This window comes from Octopus bimaculoides, chromosome 7 (assembly GCF_046866305.1).
Source record: "Octopus bimaculoides isolate indiv1 chromosome 7, ASM4686630v1, whole genome shotgun sequence".
Lineage (NCBI taxonomy): Eukaryota > Metazoa > Mollusca > Cephalopoda > Octopoda > Octopodidae > Octopus > Octopus bimaculoides.
In genome coordinates this window covers 22,199,582-22,224,769 of record NC_142934.1, presented here as the reverse complement: position 1 = coordinate 22,224,769, position 25,188 = coordinate 22,199,582, and the positions used below count along the sequence as shown (strand labels likewise).

At 37.2% G+C, this 25,188-nt stretch overlaps 1 protein-coding gene across 1 annotated transcript in view; it reads left to right on the top strand.

Annotated features, from left to right (window-relative positions):
• The first annotated feature begins 702 nt into the window (after window positions 1-702).
• LOC106879534 (AN1-type zinc finger protein 2B) overlaps window positions 703-25,188 on the top strand; it is a 41,062-nt gene continuing 16,576 nt past the window's right edge. Inside the window, exons 1-11 of the mRNA XM_089355165.1 lie at window positions 703-739; window positions 1,141-1,158; window positions 1,529-1,571; window positions 6,870-6,921; window positions 7,396-7,527; window positions 10,072-10,116; window positions 13,133-13,248; window positions 18,261-18,341; window positions 20,448-20,508; window positions 21,400-21,479; window positions 23,688-23,769. Coding sequence (XP_089211291.1) covers window positions 703-739; window positions 1,141-1,158; window positions 1,529-1,571; window positions 6,870-6,921; window positions 7,396-7,527; window positions 10,072-10,116; window positions 13,133-13,248; window positions 18,261-18,341; window positions 20,448-20,508; window positions 21,400-21,479; window positions 23,688-23,769 — 747 coding nt within the window. The remainder of the gene's footprint in view (window positions 740-1,140; window positions 1,159-1,528; window positions 1,572-6,869; window positions 6,922-7,395; window positions 7,528-10,071; window positions 10,117-13,132; window positions 13,249-18,260; window positions 18,342-20,447; window positions 20,509-21,399; window positions 21,480-23,687; window positions 23,770-25,188) is intronic.

Genomic DNA, 25,188 nt, shown 5'->3' with positions numbered 1-25,188 from the left:
AAAATGAGACCCTGGAACAAGATATGGTCCTCTGATTTGTTGGATCTTGTCAAAACATCCAACCTATGCTGGCAAAGAAAACAGATAGAGAAGGAGGTTGCTGATGCCCCAGCATGGCTTCAGTCTTGATTCAGTCACTGAATATATGCAATTAGGCATGACTGTGTGGTTAAGAAGGTCATTTCAAACCAGTTCTAACCTTAGGTAAAACAACAGAATTCACTATGACATCAAATCAACCATGTGTGCTATACTGTCCCCACATGTAGGACTTTGCTGCTGCTAGAAACACAGACCATTCAGAATTGCAGTCAGAGAAGGATCACTTGACTGATTGACCTGCAATCACTATCATGCTCCACCTTTGGCCCTGAAGGGTGCTGTCTCCTCTCTCAGTCTTTTGTATTGCTTTTATTATGACCTCTATTAAGGTAGCAAGCTAGCAGAATTGGCATGCTGGGCAAAATGCTTTGCAGAATTTTGTTCATCCTTTAGAGGTGGATAAAATAAGTACCAGTTGAGTACTACAGTCAATGTAATCAACTAGTCCCCTTCCCCCAAATTCCAGGCCTCATGCCTATAGTAGAAAAGATTATCATGGCTTCTATTCCTTGGGACTGGCTGGTTTCATAACTTTCTGACACAGGTACCTTTGACCCACTTATCTTTCCACCCTTGTTGCTTCCAACCCACACATTAACTATGTCCAGTCTTTCCTTCTTTGAACATCATCTTGCTGGTATCTCACTGCTTGTCTTTCTTGCAGATGTTAAACCTGCAAAGCACATAAGTCCTGCCCCTTCTTCCAGATACAGTTATATATATATATATATATATATATATATATATATATATATATATATATATATATATATACAGAGAGAGAGAGAGAGGGTGCAATGGGTAAATTGTTGCCATTTTTTATTTTGTGCATGCACATTGTTTTTGATTTTGTTGACAACACAGTATTGTAGGGTCTGTTGGGCACCATCTGTGAGATAAACAGCACCATGACACAATTCACTTTTCTAGAAATTTGGAAATGTCATGTTGTACTGTTTGGCATTCATGCCGGAAGCTCCAATACAAACATTTCAGAGTGTTTGGGTGTCAATCTGGGGATAGTGCAGAAGATTTGAGAGTTGGATAAGTTGAATGGTGATTATGAAGGTTTATTCACTGCACCCTGGATAATATATATAAAACTACAGAGAACCTGTTTGTAATTACTTGACTTTCCAGAAATAGCAGGCAAATTTCCCTCTAATCACATCCTGCCATCTTGACAACTGAAGGACACTATAAATAGTCATGGCTGGAACAGTTTTGATCATGTCTTTATCAAAGCTTACTTCGGTTTAATAATAAATTATAGTTGTAATAGGTACTAGTAATACACTGGTATCATAAGTGCAGCCAATTATATATTTATTCTTGCAAAAAAAAAAAAATAGAAAGAAAAAGAAACAAACCTTGTACATAGTTAAAAATAATCATTAAACAATTTAAAAATATTTTATATTTGCAGATTTTTTGCCAATGAAGTGTGATGCTTGTTCTCAAGTATTTTGGTGAGTATGAATTAAAAATACCCTTTCAATGATGGTTGTCTTGGGGTGACATGACAGCTTAATCCCCTTCTCATTCATGTTTTTTTTTTAACTCTCATTTTCTGCAAGTCATCAATATGTATGCATGTAGACTGCTGCTGTGAGGATTTCAATTTAGTTCAGGTTTCTAATTTAGACAGTCGAAGCTGTTGGGTCGCTTCGTTGGGCTTATTTAGTACGACCATATTGTTGACGTCGGACACGAGATTAGATTTCTGTAGGCTATCTTACAACTTTTTCATCGTCGTCTTCTGTACACACACAAATATGAAATTACTCTTCATTAACCTAAACATTCTTTCATTTTGCGTGATCTCTAAATGTTTAATTGTTCTGTGAACACTATCTATTGCGAGTGGTCTTTTGACATTGGCAGGATCCCAACGTTATAGAAGTCACACAGTGCTTTCGCCGATTCTCTCCTCCACCATTACCGCCTTACACAACTTTACTAACGCATTTGCTGTTATTTATCCAGCTTTGATCGAGCAGAACTAGACCTATGATGAAAGACTCTCCAGGCAGACCCATGTCGTCCTTAGTAAAAAGAATCAAACTCAAACAGGAGCGTGTCTTTAATATATTTTTCAAAAGACAAACCCTTTCTCATTAGCACACACACGTGCGCGCGCGCGCAACGTAAATATATATACATACACATACACACGCGCGCGCGTGTAACTTACACAAGCATTCAAACAGAATTATCTCCCATTAGGTCAACGTCCGGACCAATTCTCAAACAAAGTACTGGTAATAGACATGCAGCTTATATATATAGATATGTGGCTCTAGCATGGCCGCGGTCCAATAATTAAAACCAGTAAAACAAAATATATTTGTGTGTAGCTTAATTACATTTTGGTGCCCTTCCCTTGATCTTGTTTCTTCATAGTTTTCTGAAAAATGCATATTTGTTTTAAAATTTTGTAGATAACTTTTTTTAAGTGTAGATTATGATTGTGTTGATATACTTTAATGTGTGTGTATGTATGTGTGTATATATATATATATATATATATATATATAAAGGGCATTATTACAGAAAATAATCACGCCACACAGTGGACTTCTTAAAATAACCACATTTAGTACCTAATGCGAGGAAAAACAACCAACAGAAGACGACCAAGAAAGTTTGTCGTCTTCTGTTGGTTGTTTTTCCTCGCATTAGGTACTAAATGTGGTTATTTTGAGAAGTCCACTGTGTGGCGTGATTATTTTCTGTAATAATGCCCTTTATATAAATATAAACGAATAATTATATTCTTGAGAATAGAAATTTCCCGTATGAATTTTTTTACACACTGGCTTCTTGATAAAATTCTTGTAAAAGAGTTTTATCCCTTTTTGAATTTATACACACACACATATATATATATACACACACACACACACACACACACACACACACACACTTTTAGAGCTATTTTAGATCGTTTTACTTCCATCGCGCCACGAATTTTTCACTATGTTCGTACCTTCAGCATCTTCACTTTTCTTTTCCAGATTTGTTTGGAATTTAAGTTGAGACATTACGTAATCTACACTGCCGAAAAGGCATTTCTATAAAATGTCATTGAAAAAATATGTATTTTAAGAGACTTTTAAACAAAGTCAGGGACATATGGGGAAGAATAAAACGAAATTTCTTTAAAAAAAAAATGTTATGTTCTTAGCAAAATCATAATCTACACTCTCGAATACGTATCTCTACATAATTTGGGGTGTGCGTGCTCGCGCGCACGCGTGTGTGTGAGACATTTCTTACGAGTTAGTTAACTTGGGATCCTTTGACAACAATGTAACTTTCATTTATCTAAAATATCTTCGGCCTGATGAGTAGCCAGTGGAGTACCCCTCGTTGAGTAATTATTACTTCCGAGGTCCTGCTAACTAGGAAACATATGTAGCCTGGATTTTGCATGCTTCATTCCGTCTATTTGGATTTTTTTTTTATGCATCCCTAGCAACCCTAGATGCTAATTGTGAAATATAAAATAACCCTTTTGCAGTTTACCTAACTTCGATATGGGGAAAACCTACAACCTTCTGTGCCCCAGAATTATTATTGCTCCCGAAAATTGTTTTTTATACCTACTACGGACTGGGACATGCTCGAAGCTAACTAACTCCCAACACCTGAGCACTAGGATCTTAAAATCAATCACATACGCACGCACGCACATACACACACACACAGTTTTGTGTGTGTGTGTGTGTGTGTGTGATGCCCCAGCGTGACCTCTGGTTAATTGTTGAAACCAGAAAGATTCCATGAATGTATTTTCTAATGAACCAGTTTCTTTTAATAAACAAGTTTGTTGTCAGTAGTTTGCTTATGTGGTGAAGGACGATGCTATCTACAGTTGCTGTTTTTTTTTTTTTCCTGTTAAGTCTATTTATAGATGGCCTTCAGTGGTGATTTGTCCATTTTAACTGGTCAAATACTGGGCTGCAACACTCATTCTAGATTATGAGTAAGTGAGGAACTCCATGTGAACACACAACATACTAGAAATAGCAGCCAACTTTCCTTCATCACATTGTCTGAAAAATGTGATGTTTGCTAAACATAGTCCTAGATGCAAATATATCTGAAGGTATAGGAAGGTATGATCACTGGTAGAATGCCTTTGAGTTGGATTAAGGCTGACTTGGGGTTAAACATCGCTTTATCATAATAATGAGATTATTCCAGGGTAGATGAAGCTCTCCCTCCCTGAAAAACAATTCACTTACAAGAAGGCCATTTCATTGTAAGACAGTCCAACTGCCTCAGCCTACAAATCCACTGTGCTCAGACCTCCAAGTTTAAAGAATGGGATTGGATTGTGTTGATTGACTTTCATTTTAAAACTAACTGCAGGCAGGAGAAAAAAAAACTCTGCGGTGTCAAAGATCATTTGCTTGTCCTTGTGATTTTTGACCATGAAAAACTACAGTCATCATTGAGCTTATTATATGAGGTGGTATCAGAAAGTTCCTGGACTAGTTCTGTAAAACATCAACACATTGCAGTACATGGTTGTGTGTACAGTGAGAGCTAGCAGTGACCTTCATGAGGCAGTGTGCCAAGTGACATTGCTGTGTTTACTTCTCAATTTGTGAAATTTGTGTTTTTGTGATCACATGTATGCTGTAGTTTGTAGAAGTTGGAACAAAGAGCCAACATGAAATTTTGTGTTAAACTTGGGAAGTCTGCTATAGAGACATTGCACATGCTTTAACAAGCTTATAACAATGAAGCAATGTGTCATACGCAATGTTTTGAGTGGCACAGGCACTTCAAAAGCAGAACAATGTTTCTGGAAGATCTGCCACAAGCGTCACCCTTGGAAATGTGGAGAAACTTCATCAGCTCGTGCATTGAGAATTCTTCCTCTAGGGCCAGATTGTCAATCAATAGTTCTACTGCGACATTTTGAAGTGTTTGAGGGTGGACATTTGGTGAAAGCCACTGAATCTGTAGGGTATGAAGTATTAGATTCTTCAAAAGGACAATGCAGTCTGTCATTGAGCTCTCCTCGCTTGTGAGTTTCTCACCAAAAACTAAATGGTATCACTACCAAACCTGCCCTATTTGCCAGATTTAGCACTTGCAGACTTCCATCTCTGCTCCAAGATGAAAATGCAGCTCAAAGGTCTCTGTTCTAACACCATTGTTGAGATCCAGAATGAATTGCAGAAGGTCCTCGACTTGCTTACGGAAAATAACTTCCAGATTCCAAAAGTGGCTGGAACACTGGATCCAGTGTATTGTTGTGCAAGGTGACCATTTTGAAAGAGATGTTAAAACTAAGGTAAATAAGTTATTTTTTATCAAACCTAACTAGTCTGGAAACCTTTTGATATCACCTCATATATAGTGCTCAGGTGCATTACAACTAGTCTGAAAGTGGTAAAAGAGAAGATAGAAAGCATCAATAAATCAGAAGAAAGATAGCAGCGAGAACCAAAAATGCATGTAAAATATACAGGATAAAATACATACCTGAAATAAAATTTTAAAAAAATAACAGGAAAGTGAATAGTAAAAGAACTATAAGGATGAAAGGATACATAGACATGCCATGAGTAGTGTTGGCAAATTTAAGTAAGTATGGAACTTTTGAAGAATACAGTGTCTCAACAGGTAACAACTGGTGAGAGTAGTTTTTTCTATGTCTAGACAATTATAAGTCTGGAAAAGTGGTAGTGAAAGTCTTAAGTGCTGCATTGTTTTTGGCTTTATGATCATATCTGTAGGCAATATTGAAATATTAAATTCTGAAATAAGGTGGCCAAATTTGTTGTTGGGAAGATGGATAATTTTGTGAGTTTCTACAAAAAGAAATGGAATGATCTTTACAATGGCTTCAGCTGATAGTTGAATCTCTCCTACACATGATAGCAGCTGCTCTACATAACTTCATGAGGCAGCAGTAGTTGGACACTGGACAGGTGTATTAGGTACAAGGCCAGCAGTTTTGAAGGGCAAGCTTAATTGATACCATCAGCTCCATTATTTGGCTGCTACTTCATTTTATTGATCTTGGAGGCATGAAAGGCAAAGCTGTGCTCAGTGAATACAAAGAGCTCATGGAAATTCCATGAATATTTTGAAATTGTATTTCATTTGAAACACTGAGCTACACTTTCAATATTACCTCATAGGTAGTTTTGAAAGTGCAGTCATATTAGACGTCTCAAAGCTTTATTCTTTGTTACACATATATTACCTCTTCAATCTTGAGAGTTGTCATCCATTATATTTCATTTTACACCAAGAAGTAAATAGTCATAACTATGGAATGAAATTATTATTCTCCTACTGTATGACTACATTGGTAAAGCTTTAACAAATCTTAAACTTTTTGAACCTACTGTCCCAGTAGATTTAATAGCTGCACTCTTGAAATGTAAATTCTAAAAAACATATCAGTAATAAGTGCAGGCATAGCTATATAATTAAAAAATTCACTTGGGCCAACTGCATAACATCATGAGTGTTTTATATCTTAGTCGTGAAATTTCTTTTCATTACTGTATACCATACAGTAATGATAAATAACAATGATAATAATTGTTTCTGACTGTTGTAAGGTCTGAAAAAATTTGGAGAAGTGGTAGGTTGGTCAATTAAATTGGCTACAATGCTTAAATGGTACTTTATTTTATCAACCCCCTGAGGGCTGAAATGCAAAGTTGACTGTAACGATAATAAACTGTCATTTTACATAGTTAAATATTTGATATTCTTTCTGTTCTCTTTTCTAGCCGTGATCATATTCAGTATGCAACACACAAATGTCCAGAATCATACAAAAAGGTAACTAATTCAAAATATTTTTGTGTGATTATTATTGTTGTTGTTAGTGGTGGTAGTGAGTATATGTATTTATTTCATATTTGTAATTGCTGTATCATACAGTTCAAGTTAGTTTGGAAGCATAAATATTAAAACAGCAGAGAGTTGTTTTAGACTGCTGTCATATCACACAAGCTATATAATAAGTACCAGATCATATGATAGTGTTAACTGTGATAGACTAGTGTCATATCTCAGGAGAGTTATGAGAGGTAGTAAATCATTTGATAATGTTAACTTTGATAGACAGGTAATTTGTCTTGGGAATGATATCATCTGGTATTGTTAACTATGATAGAAAACATGTCATATCTAGGAGTTGATAAATTTTAAAGTTCCCAGATCAGATGCCATTTCCCCTTGTATTTTCATTTTCATTTATTTATCTCTGCAGTTTCCTCTTCATCTTTCCTCACATATTCTTGTATTTTGCAGGACAACCAAGTTCCAGTCTGTCCCTTATGCAATACGCCAATTGGCTTAAAGAAAGGAGAACTTCCAGATGTTGTGATTGGCCATCATATAGACAATGATTGTCAGTCAGATCCTGCCAGACAACGCCGAAAGGTATCAACAACTGTTTTTTTTTTTTTTTGCTTTTGTTTATGTTTGAATATTTAATAGTTTGTGTGTTGCTATTTTTGTGTGTCGTCGGTGTGCTCGTGTTTGTGGTGTTTCTATGAAGGGGGTATGTTATTTTGATAAGGCCAGACCAAGGCTGAAACATCTATCCATAACTATTCCTCATTCCAGAAACAGGCAGGTGTCATTTTCTCCTAAACCACGTCAGTCTACCTGAAAAATTTGTACTATTTTGAAATTATCTCCCCTTCTCATACAGTGTTTTCATTTCATTTCTCTGTCTGCAAGAGAAATTTTAATAAGACTTTGTCATGTCTAGCATTTAGTGCACTTCCCTCTCTAGTCAACTTTGTTACTCAAATTCATGCCACTGGCTTCATTATTTTTCTTTAGCTCCTAATATTGGTGTTAAGAAGGGGATCCAGCCATAAAACCATGCCAAAGCAGACATTGGGGCTCAATGCAATCCTTAGACACATCAGATCCTGTCAAACCATCCAGCCCATTCCAGTATAGAACATGGACATTAAATTATATATGTGTGTGTGTGTGTGAAAGCACATGGCTCAGTGGTTAGAGCATCGGGCTCACAGTCATGAGGGAATGAATTCAATTCTTGCACCAGGCTGTGTGTTGTGTTCTTGAGCAAGACCCTTTATTTCACGTTGCTCCAGTTCACTCAGCTGTAGAAATGAGTTGCAGCTTCACTGGTGCCAACCTGTATCGGCCCTTTTGCCTTTCCCTTGGATAAAATTGGTGACGAAGAGATGGGAGGCTGGTATGCATGGGTGACTGTTGGTCTTCCATAAACTACCTTGCCTGGACTTGTGTCTCAAAGGGTAACTTTCTAGGTGCAATACCATGGTCATTCATGACTGAAGGGTGTCTTTTACCTTTTATATATATATTTATATATCATCACTGTCTTAACATCCATTTTCCATGCTTGCATGGGTTTGACTAAATTTGTTGAGGCAAATTTTCTATGGTTGAATACCCTTCATGTTCCCAACCCTCACCAATTTCCCCATGGCGAGACATGTTTTTGGCAGACTATTGGAAATGACACTGCTTGTATAACAGTGACACCCTTTTACAACTTTCATATGATGTTAAGACAAGGAAATACAGACATGCACACACACACACACACACACACACACAACCCCCACCCCATGTGGTTTCAGATTCAGTCCCACTGCACAGCACCTTGGATAAGTGTTCTCCCAAGTGGATTTGGTAAATGGAAACTGAAAGTCCATTGTGTATATATGTGCATATGAAAGTGCATGTGTCTCCTTGTCTGGGTTTCACACAATAGTTATAAATACACACGTTTGGCTTCTTTTAGTTTCCTTCCACCAAATCCATTAGCAATGGTTTATGTGTGTTTCAACATCTGTGCTTGCACAAGTCAGATGGAATTCGTTGAGGAAATTTTCTATGACAGACTCTCAAGTCTTGCCTGTTTCCAAGCATGGTAACATTTCCCTATTGCTGCACATATTTTGATAGAAAATTAGAAACACATGAAAATGCATACATTTACATATACACATACATGCACACATGCAGATGTACACACCACATACACACTTATACACAATGGGCTTCTTTCAGTTTCTTATTTCTTTATTACCCACAAGGGGCTAAACACAGAGGGAACAAACAAGGACAGACAAAGCGGTTAAGTCGATTACATCGACCCCAGTGTGTAACTGGTACTTAATTTATCGACCCTGAAAGGATGAAAGGCAAAGTCGACCGCGGTGGAATTTGAACTCAGAACGTAACGGCAGACGAAATACCGTTAAGCATTTCGCCCGGCATGCTAACGTTTCTGCTAGCTTGCCGCCTTTCAGTTTCTTTCAGAAGCTCGGCTTCTTTCAGTTTCTGTCTGCCAAGGCTTTAGTCAGCTCAGGGGTGTAGTAGAAGACACTTGTCCAAGGTGCTATGCAGTGTGATTGAACCCAAAGTCATGCAGTTGGGAAGCAAACTTCTTAACCACACAACCAACAGCTACTTTGATGTTACTGTTAACCTTTTCCTTAACTTTTATCTTTTACTTGTTTCAGTCATTAAACTGTAACAATGCTGAGGCACCGCCTTGAAGAATTTCAGTTGAATGAATTGGCCCCAGTACTTACTTTATTTTTTGCTATGCCTGGTACTTATTCTATTAGTCTCTTTTGCCAAACTGTTATGGAGACACACCAACATCGGTTGTCAAGTGATAGTGAGAGGCAGACAGACAGACTCACACACACATGCTGGGCTTCTTTTAGTTTCTGTTCACCACATCCACTAACAAGCTTTTGGTGAATCCAAGGCTATAACCAAAGACACTTGCCCAGAACCATGTGGTTAGGAAGCAAGCTTCTTATCATGCAGTCATGTCTGTGCCTATGGAAATTAAATAGATATATTACTCTACTGAAAAGTGTTGAGTGAACCTTCAGTTTAATGTTTGATTGTTTTTCTTCCTCAATTTTTCAAAGATTGATATTTGAATTTGTTTATTCATTACAGATTTATGTAAATAAATGTTCATTTAAAGGATGTAAACAGAAAGAGGTGAGTCATTTCATCTTTTATTCCTTTATATCTCTTTGGATATCTATGTGCATGCCTCTGTGGTGTGTGTGTGTGTGTGTGTGTGTGTTTACAATTTAGTCAAGAAAGAATGACTTTGTTGAAGGGCATCAGAGATGGATGAGGAAAGGAAGAATGGAACAGTGGCTATTGGGTTATCTATACATTGGTGTCTGGGTTTAGAAGCTTGCAACAAAGTGGACCTCACTAAATGTACCTAACAGCCAGGTGATGGTGTGAAACCTTAAGACAGATTTTTGTCACCCAAGAACATGTACAAACCATGCAATTGACATGACCATCGAGCCGACATGGTCATCCAATTGACCTTATCCACCCATTTCTCCGCAAAGAGTATGCCTACACCCCCTACTCCATCACTGTTACCTTCCCAGAAGATTTTATACTTATGTACCTTGCCTGTGAGGACCCTGGTTGAAGCTCCTCTCCACCTTACCTTTTGTATGTAGCATACACCAACATGTCTCCGTTGAAGCATCTCTACAATCTCACTAGATTTACCTTTCAGTGTGCCTATATTGACAGGGCCAACTCTAAAAACTGGGAAAAAAATGTGGGAGGAGGCATGGGGATGGGAGATGTTATTCAGCACCTGAAAAGAAGAAGGTTTTTGTGTTCGTTTGATAGACATGCTACACCTGTTCTCACTTTTGACCTGTCATCATTCAAACATTCAAGCATGTTAAGATTGTTGCCCCTACTGGGGGCAGGAGTAGGTGTTAGCGGCATTGTAAGTATAAACATTGTGAACATCATAAATTTGATTCGTAAATTTAAGCATTACTGGTGTTGCAGATTTAAGTAAATAAATAAATAAAGATAGATAAAAGTGAATATGAATATCAATATGCCAATGTTAGATTAAGTAGGTGGGCAGCTAATCTAGTTGCAATTGTCCTGGGGAGAGAGAGAGGCAGAGAGGAAATTGCAGATATGATAAAAGATACCACCAGTGAGGGAGGGGGTTTCTGGAGAGAGAAGAGAGGAACAAGCATGCACACACACACACACACACACAGAGGAACAAGCACGCACGTACAACCTGTTAGCTTTCTCTTTCTACTTCGATACATCAACTGACAGTTGACAAAACAACACATGCTCATGGAGATTACCAAGTAATTTGTTGGCAAAATTCGAATCAAAATGAAAGGTAGCCGATTAAGTAGGTGGGCAGCTAAACTAGTTTCCTTTGTCCTGGGAGAGAGAGGGGGGGAGAGGAAATTGCAGGTATGATAGAAGATACCACCAGTGAGGGAGGGGGTTTCCAGTGAGAGAAGAGAGATATCCTGTACTGGTGGTGGGAGAAGAGAGATATCCGGTATTGGTGGTGGGAGAAAGATATCCGGTATTGGTGGTGGGAGAAGAGAGATATCCAGTATTGGTGGTGGGAGAAGAGAGATATCCGGTATTGGTGGTGGGAGAAGAGAGATATCCGGTATTGGTGGTGGGAGAAGAGAGATATCCGGTATTGGTGGTGGGAGAAGAGAGATATCCGGTATTGGTGGTGGGAGAAGAGAGATATCCGGTATTGGTGGTGGGAGAAGAGAGATATCCGGTATTGGTGGTGGGGGTATGAATGGGCAGGTGCATCGCGAACAAGCAAGTGTTAATTTAGAGAGATGGTACAAGAAATATGTAGCCAACTTGAGAACACAGGAGGGGAGGAGAGTTAAGGGTGTTAGAGATTTCATTTGGAAATTGCATGAAGAATTAGGGAGAAAACGAAGGCTGAGAGAGAGAGAGAAATTAGGAAGTTATATATTGAAGAGTCAATTTAAATGATTAGCTTATGAAAGTAGATGTTAGTAAATAATGCATATTAATATTGTGTGTTGGCACTCCGTCGCTTATGACGTCGAGGGTTCCAGTTGATCCGATCAACGGAACAGCTGCTCGTGAAATTAACGTGCAAGTGGCTGAGCACTCCACAGACACGTGTACCCTTAACGTAGTTCTCAGGGATATTCAGCGTGACACAGTGTAACAAGGCTGACCCTTTGAATTACAGGCACAACAGAAACAGGAAGAAAGAGTGAGAGAAAGTTGTGGTGAAAGAGTACAGCAGGGTTCGCCACCATCTCATGCCGGAGCCTCGTGGAGCTTTTAGGTGTTTTTGCTCAATAAACACTCACAACGCCTGGTCTGGGAATTGAAACTGCTATCCTATGACTGCGAGTCCGCTGCCCTAACCACTGGGCCATTGCGCCTCCACGCATATTAATAGCAAATGAATGAATGGAGAGATTGAAAAAATGAGAGAATATTTTAGCTTAGCAGTACATAACTGGGTGTCGAAGAGCTATCAATTTTGGAATGAATTGCAACTTCTTTCAGTTTTTGTCAAACAGATCTACTCAAAGCTTTGGTCAGCCTGGAGCTGTAGTAGACGACACTTTCCCAAGGTGCCATGCATAACAACTGAACCTGGACCCACATGATTGGGGAGGGAATTTCTTAACCATGCAACCATACCAGAGATTTCATTCACTTGTGTAGCTATTAGTAGGAAATTTTCTGACTGAAAACAACTGTACTAATTTGCTAGAAATAGCCACCAAATTTCCCTCAAATCACAATTCATCTCATAAAAGCTAAAGACTTTAAACAATGTAATACTAGGTACATCAAATACATGGGGTGGTCACCACAGTTGGGACATATCTGTTGATAGTGTTCTCAGTCAGGATTGACCTGACCTAAAAAACAAATGATTTAACCCTTCAACATTCAATTTTTTTTTTTTCATTAACATTGTATTTAATTAATCATGTATTATCTCATAGCTTTGAAATTTTGATATGATATGATTGTATGTTTTTAGAATAGCATTGAATGATAGGTGTGATTGGCTGCATCTGGCTGGTTAGACCATAAAACAGAAAGCTTATGTGGGCCAGATATGGCTGGTTTAAATGCTAAAGAGTTAAAAAAAAAAACTGACTTCTAAATGCTATCTCTTCATTTGTTTTTTTAGATGGTTCCAGTAAGATGTGACCGCTGTCAGAAAAATTATTGTCTGAAACACCGCCACGAACAGGACCACAAATGTACCAGTCTCCAAGATTCTGGTAAACCAATGTCACGGTCAGGGTAAGTTTGGTTGAGGGTAGTAGCCAACAAATCTAGATAAATACTTTTGGTTTAGCATGTTTCCAATGAAATACAATTTGTGTGTTTCAATGCATTTTGGAGGGTTTTTGTAATAATAATGCTTTTATTGTTAATTGTTAAGCTGGTGTTTAATAGATTTTTTGATAATATTGTAAGATTTAATTTTAAAATGACCACCACAATGTCAAGTTCTTGTAGCAGTGTGGTGGCTTGTATCTTGACATTTTTTCCTGAGAGTTATACCAGTGGAACATGAGCTCCTAATAGGGCATTTCATTCTGGACAGGTCAAAGATTAGAGGCCAGATTAACATGGACTACCCAGGGGTAAAAATGGGCTTCTGTAGGGCCAATATTCCTACATAAAAAAAAAAAAAACTAATTTTACAGAAGCATCAATGACTGTTCTAAGCTCACAAAACCTAAGAGATGAATTCATCTTCAACTGCCCAAAGTTGAGAATAATGGAGAAAAGTTGTTGGTGACTTGTACTCCATAGTAAGTGAAGGACTTAAACAAACATTTTGAAATTAGAGGTTTTAGATTTTTTTTATCATGGAACTTGAGCAGATTGGTGTCAAAAGAGTTTTTAAATGCCTAAATATTTTAGATGATTTATTAAAGGTTTCCCCCCTTTTTTTTTTTTGAGCTGATGTGGGCACCACCTCTTTATCTGCAATAACCAAAAATACTTCAAACCTCAATCTGTTTCCTTAAACAGCAACCAGATTGAGATTGTCCCTGGCTTTGTGATACAAACTTCCTGCTTTAAAGTGATCTAAATGAAAATCTATCTAAATTTTGTATTAATTTATATTCCAATCACCAGTTTAGTAATGACAAAGTCACTAAATTCTTTGGAATTTGCTACTAATCAACAGATGGATTTCCAGGCTGTTAAGAAATGGGGAGAGAAGTGGCTGGTAATTTTCAACCCTGGCAAGACCAAACTCATGGTACCAGTTAAGTACTGGTATAGGATGATATCAACTATTTCCTCTGTCCTTAAAACTGCTGGCTTTGTGCCAAAATATGAATCTAATTATTTTCATCATCATCATTATTATTATTATTATTTCAATTTCTTCTTTCAATTTTGTTTCCATTTCTTGCTGAGTGCCTTACTGACACCTTAGGGAAAAGAAACTCCCTGTATGCATTTGTAGGCTATTAAAATAAGCGTACCAGATTGTTCATTTAAAAGTCAAGTTACATGAAAGAAGAAAAAGAAAAAGAAAGAGAAAAAAAGAAAAAGAAAGAAAAGAAAAAAGGAAAAAAATTTACATGTATTGTAATCATTCTCACAGCGACAATGCTCTTCTCAATATGTGTGACATACCAATTAAAACAATCTTTCGCATTTTTTGCATGGATGGTAAGCCAGGGATCATTCTCATATAATTTTCAGTTCCTTTTCTTCTTCATTCCAAGCGCTCCTACAATTACTGGGATGATGATGTAACTACCTTGAGATGCCACATTTTTTTTCGATTTAAATGAGCAAATCTTATATTTTCTGAGCTTGTCAAATTCTTTTGCTGAGATATGAGAATCACAAGGAATACTCATGTCGATCAATAAACAGATTTTATTGTTTTGATCTTTTACAACAACATCTGGTTTATCAGCTTTAATGGTTCTGACAATATACTGGAAAGTCCCAAAGAACCATTACATTTTCTCTCTCAGAGTGGTGCCTATACCATTTGTCAACAGTTTTGATTTTGTAGTATCGACATCTTAACCAGTGTAGATATTGGCCAACTCTGTCAAGTCTTGATTTATACTTCACTGGTACTAAAACTTAACATTCTGAGATTAAATGGTCCACTGTTTCAATCTCATCATTTCAGAATCAACACTTTGGGTCTACTCCATTTTTCTTCATATTGGCTTGGTAGTTGTAGGTCAATAAGCTTTGAACTTGAACAGCTAAGATGAAGCTATTGCTCTCTGCCTTTAGCCCTGAACTCTGTAGGGTTGGCTCCTGGTCAACATCAACTTGTTTGCTACAGGCTACATATTTGCCATGCAGAGGTTTCTGCTCTCACCTATCAGCTATCACCTATCAGGTTATGCACTTTTTTCCTTCAGGAAGTTTGAAATTACAGCAGAAATTTTGAAGATGTCCATTGATTTCAAAATCCATGAATGTGTTATGATGTCAAAAGGCCTTTTTGAAATCAATCCATGTAGAACTGAGAGTTTTGCATTTGTTATGAGTTCTCAAGGATCATGCAATTAATTAGGAGTTGATCTTTGCATCCATATGAGTTTTGTCAGCATCCTTTTTGTTCAGTGGAGAAAATACTGTTCTGTTCCATAAATGCATATGTTTTCTTTGTGATGATGGATGCTAAAATTTTATAAGTGATGGATAAACAGATTATGAGCCAGTAGCTTTTTTTTGGGACTTTGGTTTCATTATTCTTTAGAAGAAGGTAAATAATAGCACTTGCTTAGGATCTGTCACAATTTTATTGAACAGCTGAACTAACTTTGCATGTGTGCACAGGAGTGATGCAAGTCAGAAATTTGGCATCTTATCTTTACCAGAGGATTTCCACTTATGAGCCTTCATGAGTGTCATCCTTAACCCATTACCTACCAGTGATCTCATATGAGATCACTTAAAAATTACAAATTTCGTAATTATCTGTCAATATTTACACATATCTAACCTTTTTGCTATATCTACTAGGTATATTTCTCTGATATTCAAATGAGGTTTGCTAATTTTTCACCCAATATCTCGCTTATTTCTATTTAAAATGCTATTTTGAAATGTTATTTTGATAATTTCAGCGTGTTTCTAAGGCTGTTTTATGCTAGAAATCAAAGTTTCATAAAAAAAATTCCAGTTAATAGAATTATGGGAGGTAATGAGTTAAGTCAGTTGTTGTGATGCCTTCCCATGCTTGTTCTGGTAAATTTTGGTTGGATCCTTCTGCACATCTAAATCAGTCTACATTTTCATTGTATGTCTTCTCATCACTCCACATCGTTTTCCATAAAGTTTTCATCTTCTTTCATAGGAGTGGGAGTCTTTCAATGGTAATTTTCTGCTTCCCTATTTGTCTGTAGAATGTTTTGGCATTGGATGTGAACAGCTTATTGTGCTTGTAAAACCTGTTTCTCTTCTCAAATCTTCGTATTCTTTGAGCTTTTGCTTGGACTTATTATTGCTTCAGTGTTCCTTTTTTGAAAGCAGTCTTTCTCTTGGTGAGAATCCATATTTCCTCTTCATCTTTCTTCCTTTTCTGTATCTTACTTTCCACAGATTAGTTAATTTAATATTGATATTTCCCCTCTTATTAATTAAATCTCTTTTTCAGTTTTAATTCTCCAGTTTGGTTTCTTCCCAGGTTTTTTTTTTTTTGTTTTATCAGAGACATACAACTGATTTCAATTGCCTTAACAGATGCATAAATAATTTAACTCAGTAAGATCAAGTTTTAATGATTTCTTTTGTTACATAGTTGCCAGTTTTAATTTTACTCTTTACTCTTATACTCTTTTACTTCTTTCAGTCATTTGACTGTGGCCATGCTGGAGCACCGCCTTTAGTCGAGGAAATCGATCCCAGGACTTATTCTTTGGAAGCCTAGTACTTATTCTATCGGTCTCTTTGCCGAACCACTAAGTGACGGGACATAAACATACCAGCATCGGTTGTCAAGCAATGCTAGGGGGACTAACACAGACACACAAACATATATATACATATATACGACAGGCTTCTTTCAGTTTCCGTCTACCAAATCCACTCACAAGGCTTTGGTCGGCCTGAGGCTATAGTAGAAGATACTTGTCCAAGATGCCATGCAGTGGGACTGAACCCAGAACCATGTGGTTGGTAAGCAAGCTACTTACCACACAGCCACTCCTGTTTGTTTTTTTTTGGTTTGTATCTGTGAGTTTATGAAGTGGTTCTCTATCATTCATACTCACATGTCTTACAATTGCAAGCTAATTCAGAATTTTCTGTTTCATTTCTATCATAAATTCTCTGTGTTCTTCGGCAAATGTATAGTCTTCAAATATTGTTTCTTTACCACTTTCCTGGCTCTCTTTACCAGGTTCATTAGAGTTTCTTATTTCTTCAGGTTTTTGTATTTGATTTGGTCAGATGACAGTCTTTCAATTAAAGCTTGTGGTAGGCTATTCTCTTCAACTGATTCTTCATTTCCTTCTTGTCTTATATTTAGGTCATTTTTTGTTGCATGGTTGATCATGATTATTTCACTATCTTTGAGTCTATTATTTCTAAAGATATCCCCTTAACATTTACTAGCTTCTTTTCATCCAAATAGGATCTGCTCTCTTGATTCATGTTCTCCACATTTTGTAAGAGTTTGCAGTGTGTCTCTCTTGAGATGGTTTACCTAATACATAGTAATAAATGTATATTAATTCTTTATACTCTTCCCGGGTCCATTTGATCCGCTTACATTTTTCTTTCTGTGTCGGTAAATTTGGAAGGCTCAAATTGCGGCAGTTCTTGTTCAAATGAACATCCAGGTTTGTATTTGGAGAAAAGTTTGAGCCATTGGCTGATGTTTCAACCCCAGGTTGGCTCTCTCCTGAGGGACATACTTCCAGCTTAACCACATGACAAGTGATTTGGTGTATCTTTATTAATTTTCCTTTTCATCTCATAAGACATTGTAGAAATGGTTATTATCCCTACCATTATTATCCCCTCCACCATTATTGTTGTCAGAATTACCACTACCATTATTACTCAAGTGGTGAGCTGGCAGAATTGTTAGCATGCCAGGCAAAATGCTTAGCAGTATTTCAGCCATCTTCATCTTCTGAGTTGAATCTCTTCCAAGGTGACCTTTGCATTTCATCCTTTTGGGGTTGATAAAAGAAGTACCAGTTGAGTACTGGGTCAATGTAATCGACTGTTCCCCATTCCCAGAATTTCAAGTCTTGTGCCTATAATAAAAAGGATTATTGTTGTTATTATTATCATCTACTTTACAGGGCAGCTGCAGCAGCAAGAGCACATATATCTGATGGACCATTTCGCACAAATTCTCCACGACAGACGAAAATCTCAGAAAGGTAGGGATAGTTTTCTTGCTTTAAAGCCTGTTAGAGATGGTTAGACAATCTGCTTTAATAAACTGATATAGCATTGCTGCGGCTTTGAGCTGAAACCGATAAAAGAATATAGTGATGTTCACAGTTATGATGGTGATGATAAGAATGATGCAGTAGTGGGTTGAAGCATTTGCCAACCTTACCATTTACGTACATAGATAGATTTAAAATTATACATACATACATATGTATATATATAAAACCAAATGTCAACCTGTCTTATTAAAACAACAGCTCTACCAAAATGCCTTTTGTTGAATACAGTTTTACAAAAACATGTGCTCTTGATACACATGCACATATATTAAATAATAATTATTTCTAATTTACGCTTAAAATAACTATATCTGATGTAAATGTCGATGAGTTGGTTGATTTCTCCAATCACACTTTATATTGTATAGTCTGACAAAGGAGAGAGAGAAAAAGAGAAGTATGGTGATAGTTAGCATAAAAGGCACAAGATCAGGGCTTGGTGGCAGGCGATGAGTAATGGAGTGCTCCACACACACACACAGAGAACCAAAGAGACAGAAGAGGGGGCAAATGATAGAATAATTATGGGAAGATTTCAATAGAAAAAAACGTGTTTATGTTGATAAAATTTAGAAAAATAACATTTATTGCACATATACAAATGACAGTTTAATTTCATTTTAAAGAAAGAGTTTTCATTTGAAAATTGGTATACATCATCATCATTGTTTTTTATGTCCACTTTTCCATGCTTGAATAGTTCAGTCGGAATTTACTGAGGCAAATTTTCTATGCATTTACTGTCAGTGACCCTCACCCTTTTCTCAGAAAGGTAGCACATGGTGTTATGGAAAAAAGGTTATATTTTTTCGGTGAATTCATATGTAATGTAACATTTCGAGGTCAAACAAAAAAGGCAAAAATATAAGTGTTAAAAAGTTCACTTAATTTATTCAGCACAGAGTGGATGGAACTATTCAAGTTATGGCATACACGCATAAGTGTTTCGAGTGGAAATGTAGTCAGTTCAGTTGAAGGTTTGAATGCGGCTGAGGGACTGAAACAACAAATTAGAGTAAAACAGAGTGGACCACCTGTATGTTAGCCAAAACAAAATTAAAAAATTGCCCACAATAAAAAGTAAACATTGTTCAAAAGTAGATGTTCTGTGGTTGAGGTTACACATTGATTTTGCTGGTCCTTTAAATGGCTCTTACTACTTAGTGGTAGTTGATAGTTTTTTCAAAATTGCCTGAAATTTGCAAGTGTGAAAAAACAACCTCCTCAACTGTGATAAATTTTTTACACAAATTATTTGCAAGATTTGGCATCCCAAACAAGATAGTGTCTGATAATGGAATGCAATGTGTGCCTGTAGAATTCAAAAGATTTTGTGAATCATTCACGGTAGAACATAAACTACTGCGCAATACCATTCCAGATCTAATCTAATGTGTGTGTGTGTGTGTGTGTACGCTTGTATGTGTGTGTGTGTACGCTTGTGTGTGTGTGTGTGTGTGTGTGTGTGTGTATCTTTGCTTTTGTCCCACCAGCTTGACATATAGTGCTTTTGTTGTTTACATCCCAATACAAGAGCAGTTCTGCAACAGAGACTGAGGGAATAAGTCCTGGGGTTGATACATTCAACTAAAGACTCTTTAAGGTGGTGCTCTGTCATGGCAGCAGTCCAATGACTAAAACAAGTAAGACATAAACATATATATATATATATATATATATATATATATATATATATGTATAAACAATATATGAGTATATGCATATATATGTACATGTATGTATATACCTTCATCCACATGTACATATAGATACATAACTGGGTACATGACGTGGCAAAAGAACATGGACAAAATGGTAAACAAGGTGCAACAAACAAGCAGGCTACATAGAAACATCTCCTTCATCAGCTGCCACCATTGGTGAGCATATTGTTCCCCTAAACTTCATTTTCCTTCTCTAAGGTGTTTTATGTCCCAGCAATATATTGTTAGTGAAAACTGTGAACAGTTGTAAGTGAATGACACAAAAAATACACATAGTTTTAACAGTTTTGTTTGTTTTTATTCTTAGCTTCAGAAATGGCGGGAGTGGTTCACGCCAAGCCAATGCTTCAGCCATCCAAGGTCAAATGGTAAGAATTTTTTGTCTGTTTATATATTATTTTTTCAATTATTAAAGTACCAGTTGTGCACTGGGGTTGATGTAATTGACTAGCCCTTCACCCGAAATGTCAGGCCTTGTGCTTATTAGTAGAAAAGATTATTATTTATTAAGGTGGTGAGTTGACTGAATCATTAGCGTACTAGACAATAATGCTTGGTGTCATTCTATGAAGCTTTATGATCTGAGTTCAAATTCCACCAAAATTGACTTTGCTTATTATTTTTTCATGGTCAGTAAAATAAGCACTGAATGTGCACACTCCCCCCAAATTTCAGGCTTTTTTCTTATTGTAGAGAGAATTATATCATCCATCTCTGTGTTTGAAGTTCAAATTCTGCCAAGGTCGATTTTACCATTCATCCTTTCAGGGTTGATGAAATAAGTACCAATTGCATACTGGGGTCAATGTAATTGACTAACCCTCTTCTCCAGATACCAGGGTAGCAAAGATCACAAAATGACTGTGATGTAACTCCTGTTTATGAGTTAGAAACTCCCTGTTATTTTGGGTATTTGAATAAATATAAAATTCGGTTAAAATGTCTTACGGTTAAGTTGGATCCTATGTATTTCCCTGAAGAGAAGATTACATCTTTATCAACATCACTTATTCCTTTGGAAGGAACCATTTGTAATCTTCGAAACATATGTCGGAAATAAAAGAATTCATTTAACATATGTGTATTACTCCATTTATTAAATTTATATATATATATATATATATATATATATATATGGTCCCCCAAAAAGCCATTTGTTCATATGGTCATGTCTCAGGTAGATTCTTTCTGAGACCAGCCATATATATACATGTCTATGTGTGTATAGAAATTCTATAGTTTTGTCTCTTATTTTCCAGTCTGAAGATGAAGCTCTTGCTAAAGCTTTACAACTTTCCCTGTCAGAAAACCAACACACAACATCACTTTCCAATAAAAAGTAAGTAACTTTAGCTCTGTCTCTTTGTTGCACATTTACATGCATGCACACATGCATACACACACACAAACGTACACATTGAAGCATGCATGTGCAAAGCTTGCAAACATGCACACAAACATGTACACACATTGCTTGCATGTATTGTACAAACATGCATGTACCTACATTGTATAAACATGCACACATAAATGTTGCACTCATGCTGGCAAGTTGTAAATATACATGCCTGTTGTAAGCATACTTGCATGGTGCAAACATGCACATACAATTGTTGCATTTATGCAGATACACACTATAAGTATGTACACATAGTGCAAACTTTCATGCACATACACGGTGTAAACATGCATACAGCAATGTAGCCACATGCTGCTAATCTATACAGATAGTACAAACATGCATGTCCATACATTGTGTAAACATGAATACATAAATGTGTTAGTGTGCCCACATGTTGTAAATATGTATACATAAATGTGTTAGTGTGCCCACATGTAAATATGCTTGAAGGAAGTTTTTGTTTTATTACCCTCTCAAAAGACTCTGAAATGAAATAATTTAGAATTCTTGGAATATTACCATGGGCTCTCATCTCCTTGATAGTTCCATGCATGCTTGACATACAGCATGTTTTGGGAATTTTTAGATCTGATAAAACTCGTTGCTCTCCAGGTTAACCACAACACAGACAGAAACAAAAAGAAGACAGAACAGAATCAACCCCAGTACAAGACTGGTACTTTATTTATTGACTTGAAAGAATGAAAGACAGTCAGTTATGGTTCTACTTGAACTCAAAGCGCAGTATTGAAATTAATATCACAAGGTTCAGGCATCATATCGAATCAGGTTCATCATTCGAGTACATGGTCCTTGGTGTTCCAGTTGACAACCAATCCAGTTTGTATTTTGCATGACGAGCTTGGATGTTGACATTAGTGGACAGATCAGTGTGTTAGAGTTAATTTTTTGAGACAACACCATCTCCAAGTTTTCTGCATGTAAACATTGCTCGTAACATAGGTTCTTAAGGCTAACAGATTTGTATTTTTTTTTGTTGATAGATTTATCTCTGGGCATAGTTTTTTGGGGTGTTTTTAAACTTATGCATTGTTCACTGTCTGTGTTAGTTCGAAAAATGAAAAAACTAGTTTTGTTTTGTTTTTGTTTCATTTGTGACACGTGTTTTCATATGCATGAATGTATGTGGTTGACAGGGCTATTAGACAAAAGAAACAGGCTTGGAAGGACTGGAAGAACGGTGGTAGCAGGGAATTGTATCAGACTGCCAGAAGGGAAGCTAGGAGACAGGTTTATTTAGCCAGAGAGGAAGCAGATAAGAAAAAATTTGCCATTGTTCTGTGCCATGAGGACCAAAGACTTGAAGTATTTCATGTTGCAAGACAGTGTGTGAAAGAGAATCGTGATGTCGTAGGAGAGAAATGTGTCCGCATGGATGATGGTTCACTTGCACTAAACGAGGCTGCAAAGAGAGAGATTTGGAGACGCCACTATGAAAGGTTGCTCAATAAAGAGAATGAATGGAAGAAAGAGAGTCTGCTGAGTGTCGACCCAACAGAGGGACCAGCTATCTGAATTGATAGTACCTTGGTAGATAAAGCAATTAAGAGTATGAAGACAGGAAAAGCCCCCGGCCCATCAGGAATCACCGTAGAGATGCTCAAAATATCTGGCGGTGTCAGCTATAGCCTAGTCACCCGTATAGTTAACCAGATGATACATGGAGTAATACCCAATGACTGGTGTAGCAGCACCATTGTCAACTGCTACAAAGGTAAAGGTGATGCTTTAGATACAAATAATTACAGAGGTATCAAGTTGTTAAAATACAGGGGTGGGGTTGATGTATTTGGCTAATCCTTTCCCCTCAAAATTACTGACCTTGTACCAAAATTTAAAAGAATCATTATTATTATTCTTTGTTATATGGCAGTGGATTGATAGAATCATTAAAGCACCAGGATAAATGATTTCCTAGTATTTGTCCCATTCTTGTACATTTTGAGTTCAAATCTAGCTGAGGTCAACTTCACATTTTAACCTTTCGTGGTCAATAAAATAAAGTACCAGTCAAGAACTGGGGTTGATGTAGTCAGCTAGCCTCCTCCTTCAAAATTTCAGGCCTTGTGTCTATAGTAAAAAGGATTATTATTATCGTTTTTTTTTTGTTTTTGTTTTTCCTAGTATGACAAAACAAGAAGAAGAAGACTTCCAGCTTGCACAAGCCATAGCAGCAAGTCAAGAAGAAAGTTCTGGAACTAGAAATGTAAGTATCAATCTGTTGTGATCTTTCATGTTTTGTTGAATTATTAACTCTGTATAACTGTTAATTTTTTTTTTTCCTGAGAGACAAGATAAAAAATGCTACTTAATGTTTTGTATGTGGGTATGTAAGTCATATATGTATATGTATGTCTTTAATCCTGTACATGATTGTTTCAATGTGCATTGATTTATTGTTAGTTAGTTCCATTGAGATAGATAGATAGATAGATCCATAGATAGATAGATAGATAGAGCTCGATCCATAGATAGATAGCTCGATCCATAGATATATAGATCGATCCATAGATAGATAGATCCATAGATAGGTTTCTTTATTAGCCACACAGGGCTCAACACAGAGGGGACAAAATACAAATGTAGAGTTTTTCTTTTCGAGGGGGTCGAAAACAAAGCAGAAAAAAAAAACAAAAGTGGGGACAACGATGAAAAAAAAACATCGCAAAACGTTTGGGGTATTTACAAAAAATATGAAATAATACAAAAAATTCCCAATAAATGGGGAGGTTATCCGTGGAAAGAAAAACCTACGAAAAGACCACTGTAACCTCGGTCTTTAGCGTCACACTTTGTTAAATAAAATCTCTTTTATTTAAGCAAGAAACGTGAGTAACTCTCTGTTTACAAAATTTTAAAACGTTTTATAGAATCATGGTCAAGGTGGCTTCGTCATTTATACGTGCCATTCTTGCTACATGTATCCATCTTTTTGCGAAACATTTGCTAGACAACACTTGCCTCTCTACTCTCACCTTCCTTTTCAAGTGATACTTGAAAAAGTTGATGAGAGATTGACCAGAGAGGAAAGTATTTGTCTCTAATCCTTTCAGACGCGTCCACCAGATGCATTCTTTGGCCATAGCCACAAGTACGATAAATACAGCTCTTCCTTCCCGTTTAAAGGAAGGAGGCGTGACGATATTGACGATAGACTCGGTTGATAAACCGACTCGTCCCACACGCGACAGCAGTCGTTCGACATAAGCCCACAGCTCCGAAATGGTTGGACACTGCACGAGTGCGTGCAGAACGGTTTCATCGCTCTGACCGCATCTCTGACCGCATCTCTGACCGCATCTCTGACCGCATCTCGCATTTCGCGAGCCGTGTCTATAGAGCTTATCCCGAACGGGTAGCGCCTCTCGGTAACACTGCCAGGCCAGGGATCTCTGGAAGTTGTCCATAGGTCCCGGCCCGAAAGTCGTCCTGAACAGGCGGGTCAGGTATTCCTCGTCGACGCCCAGGTTCGCCCCGAGATCGTCGTCGTACCTGCCCTCCACTAATCCCCTATAGAATGACTTCGTTGTGATGCAGCCGCTCAAGGTCAACCCGGGACGGCAAAGTTGTTGCAGAGCAACGCGACACTCACGGTGCCATTCGCCATTCCTCGGCCTCTTTTTGA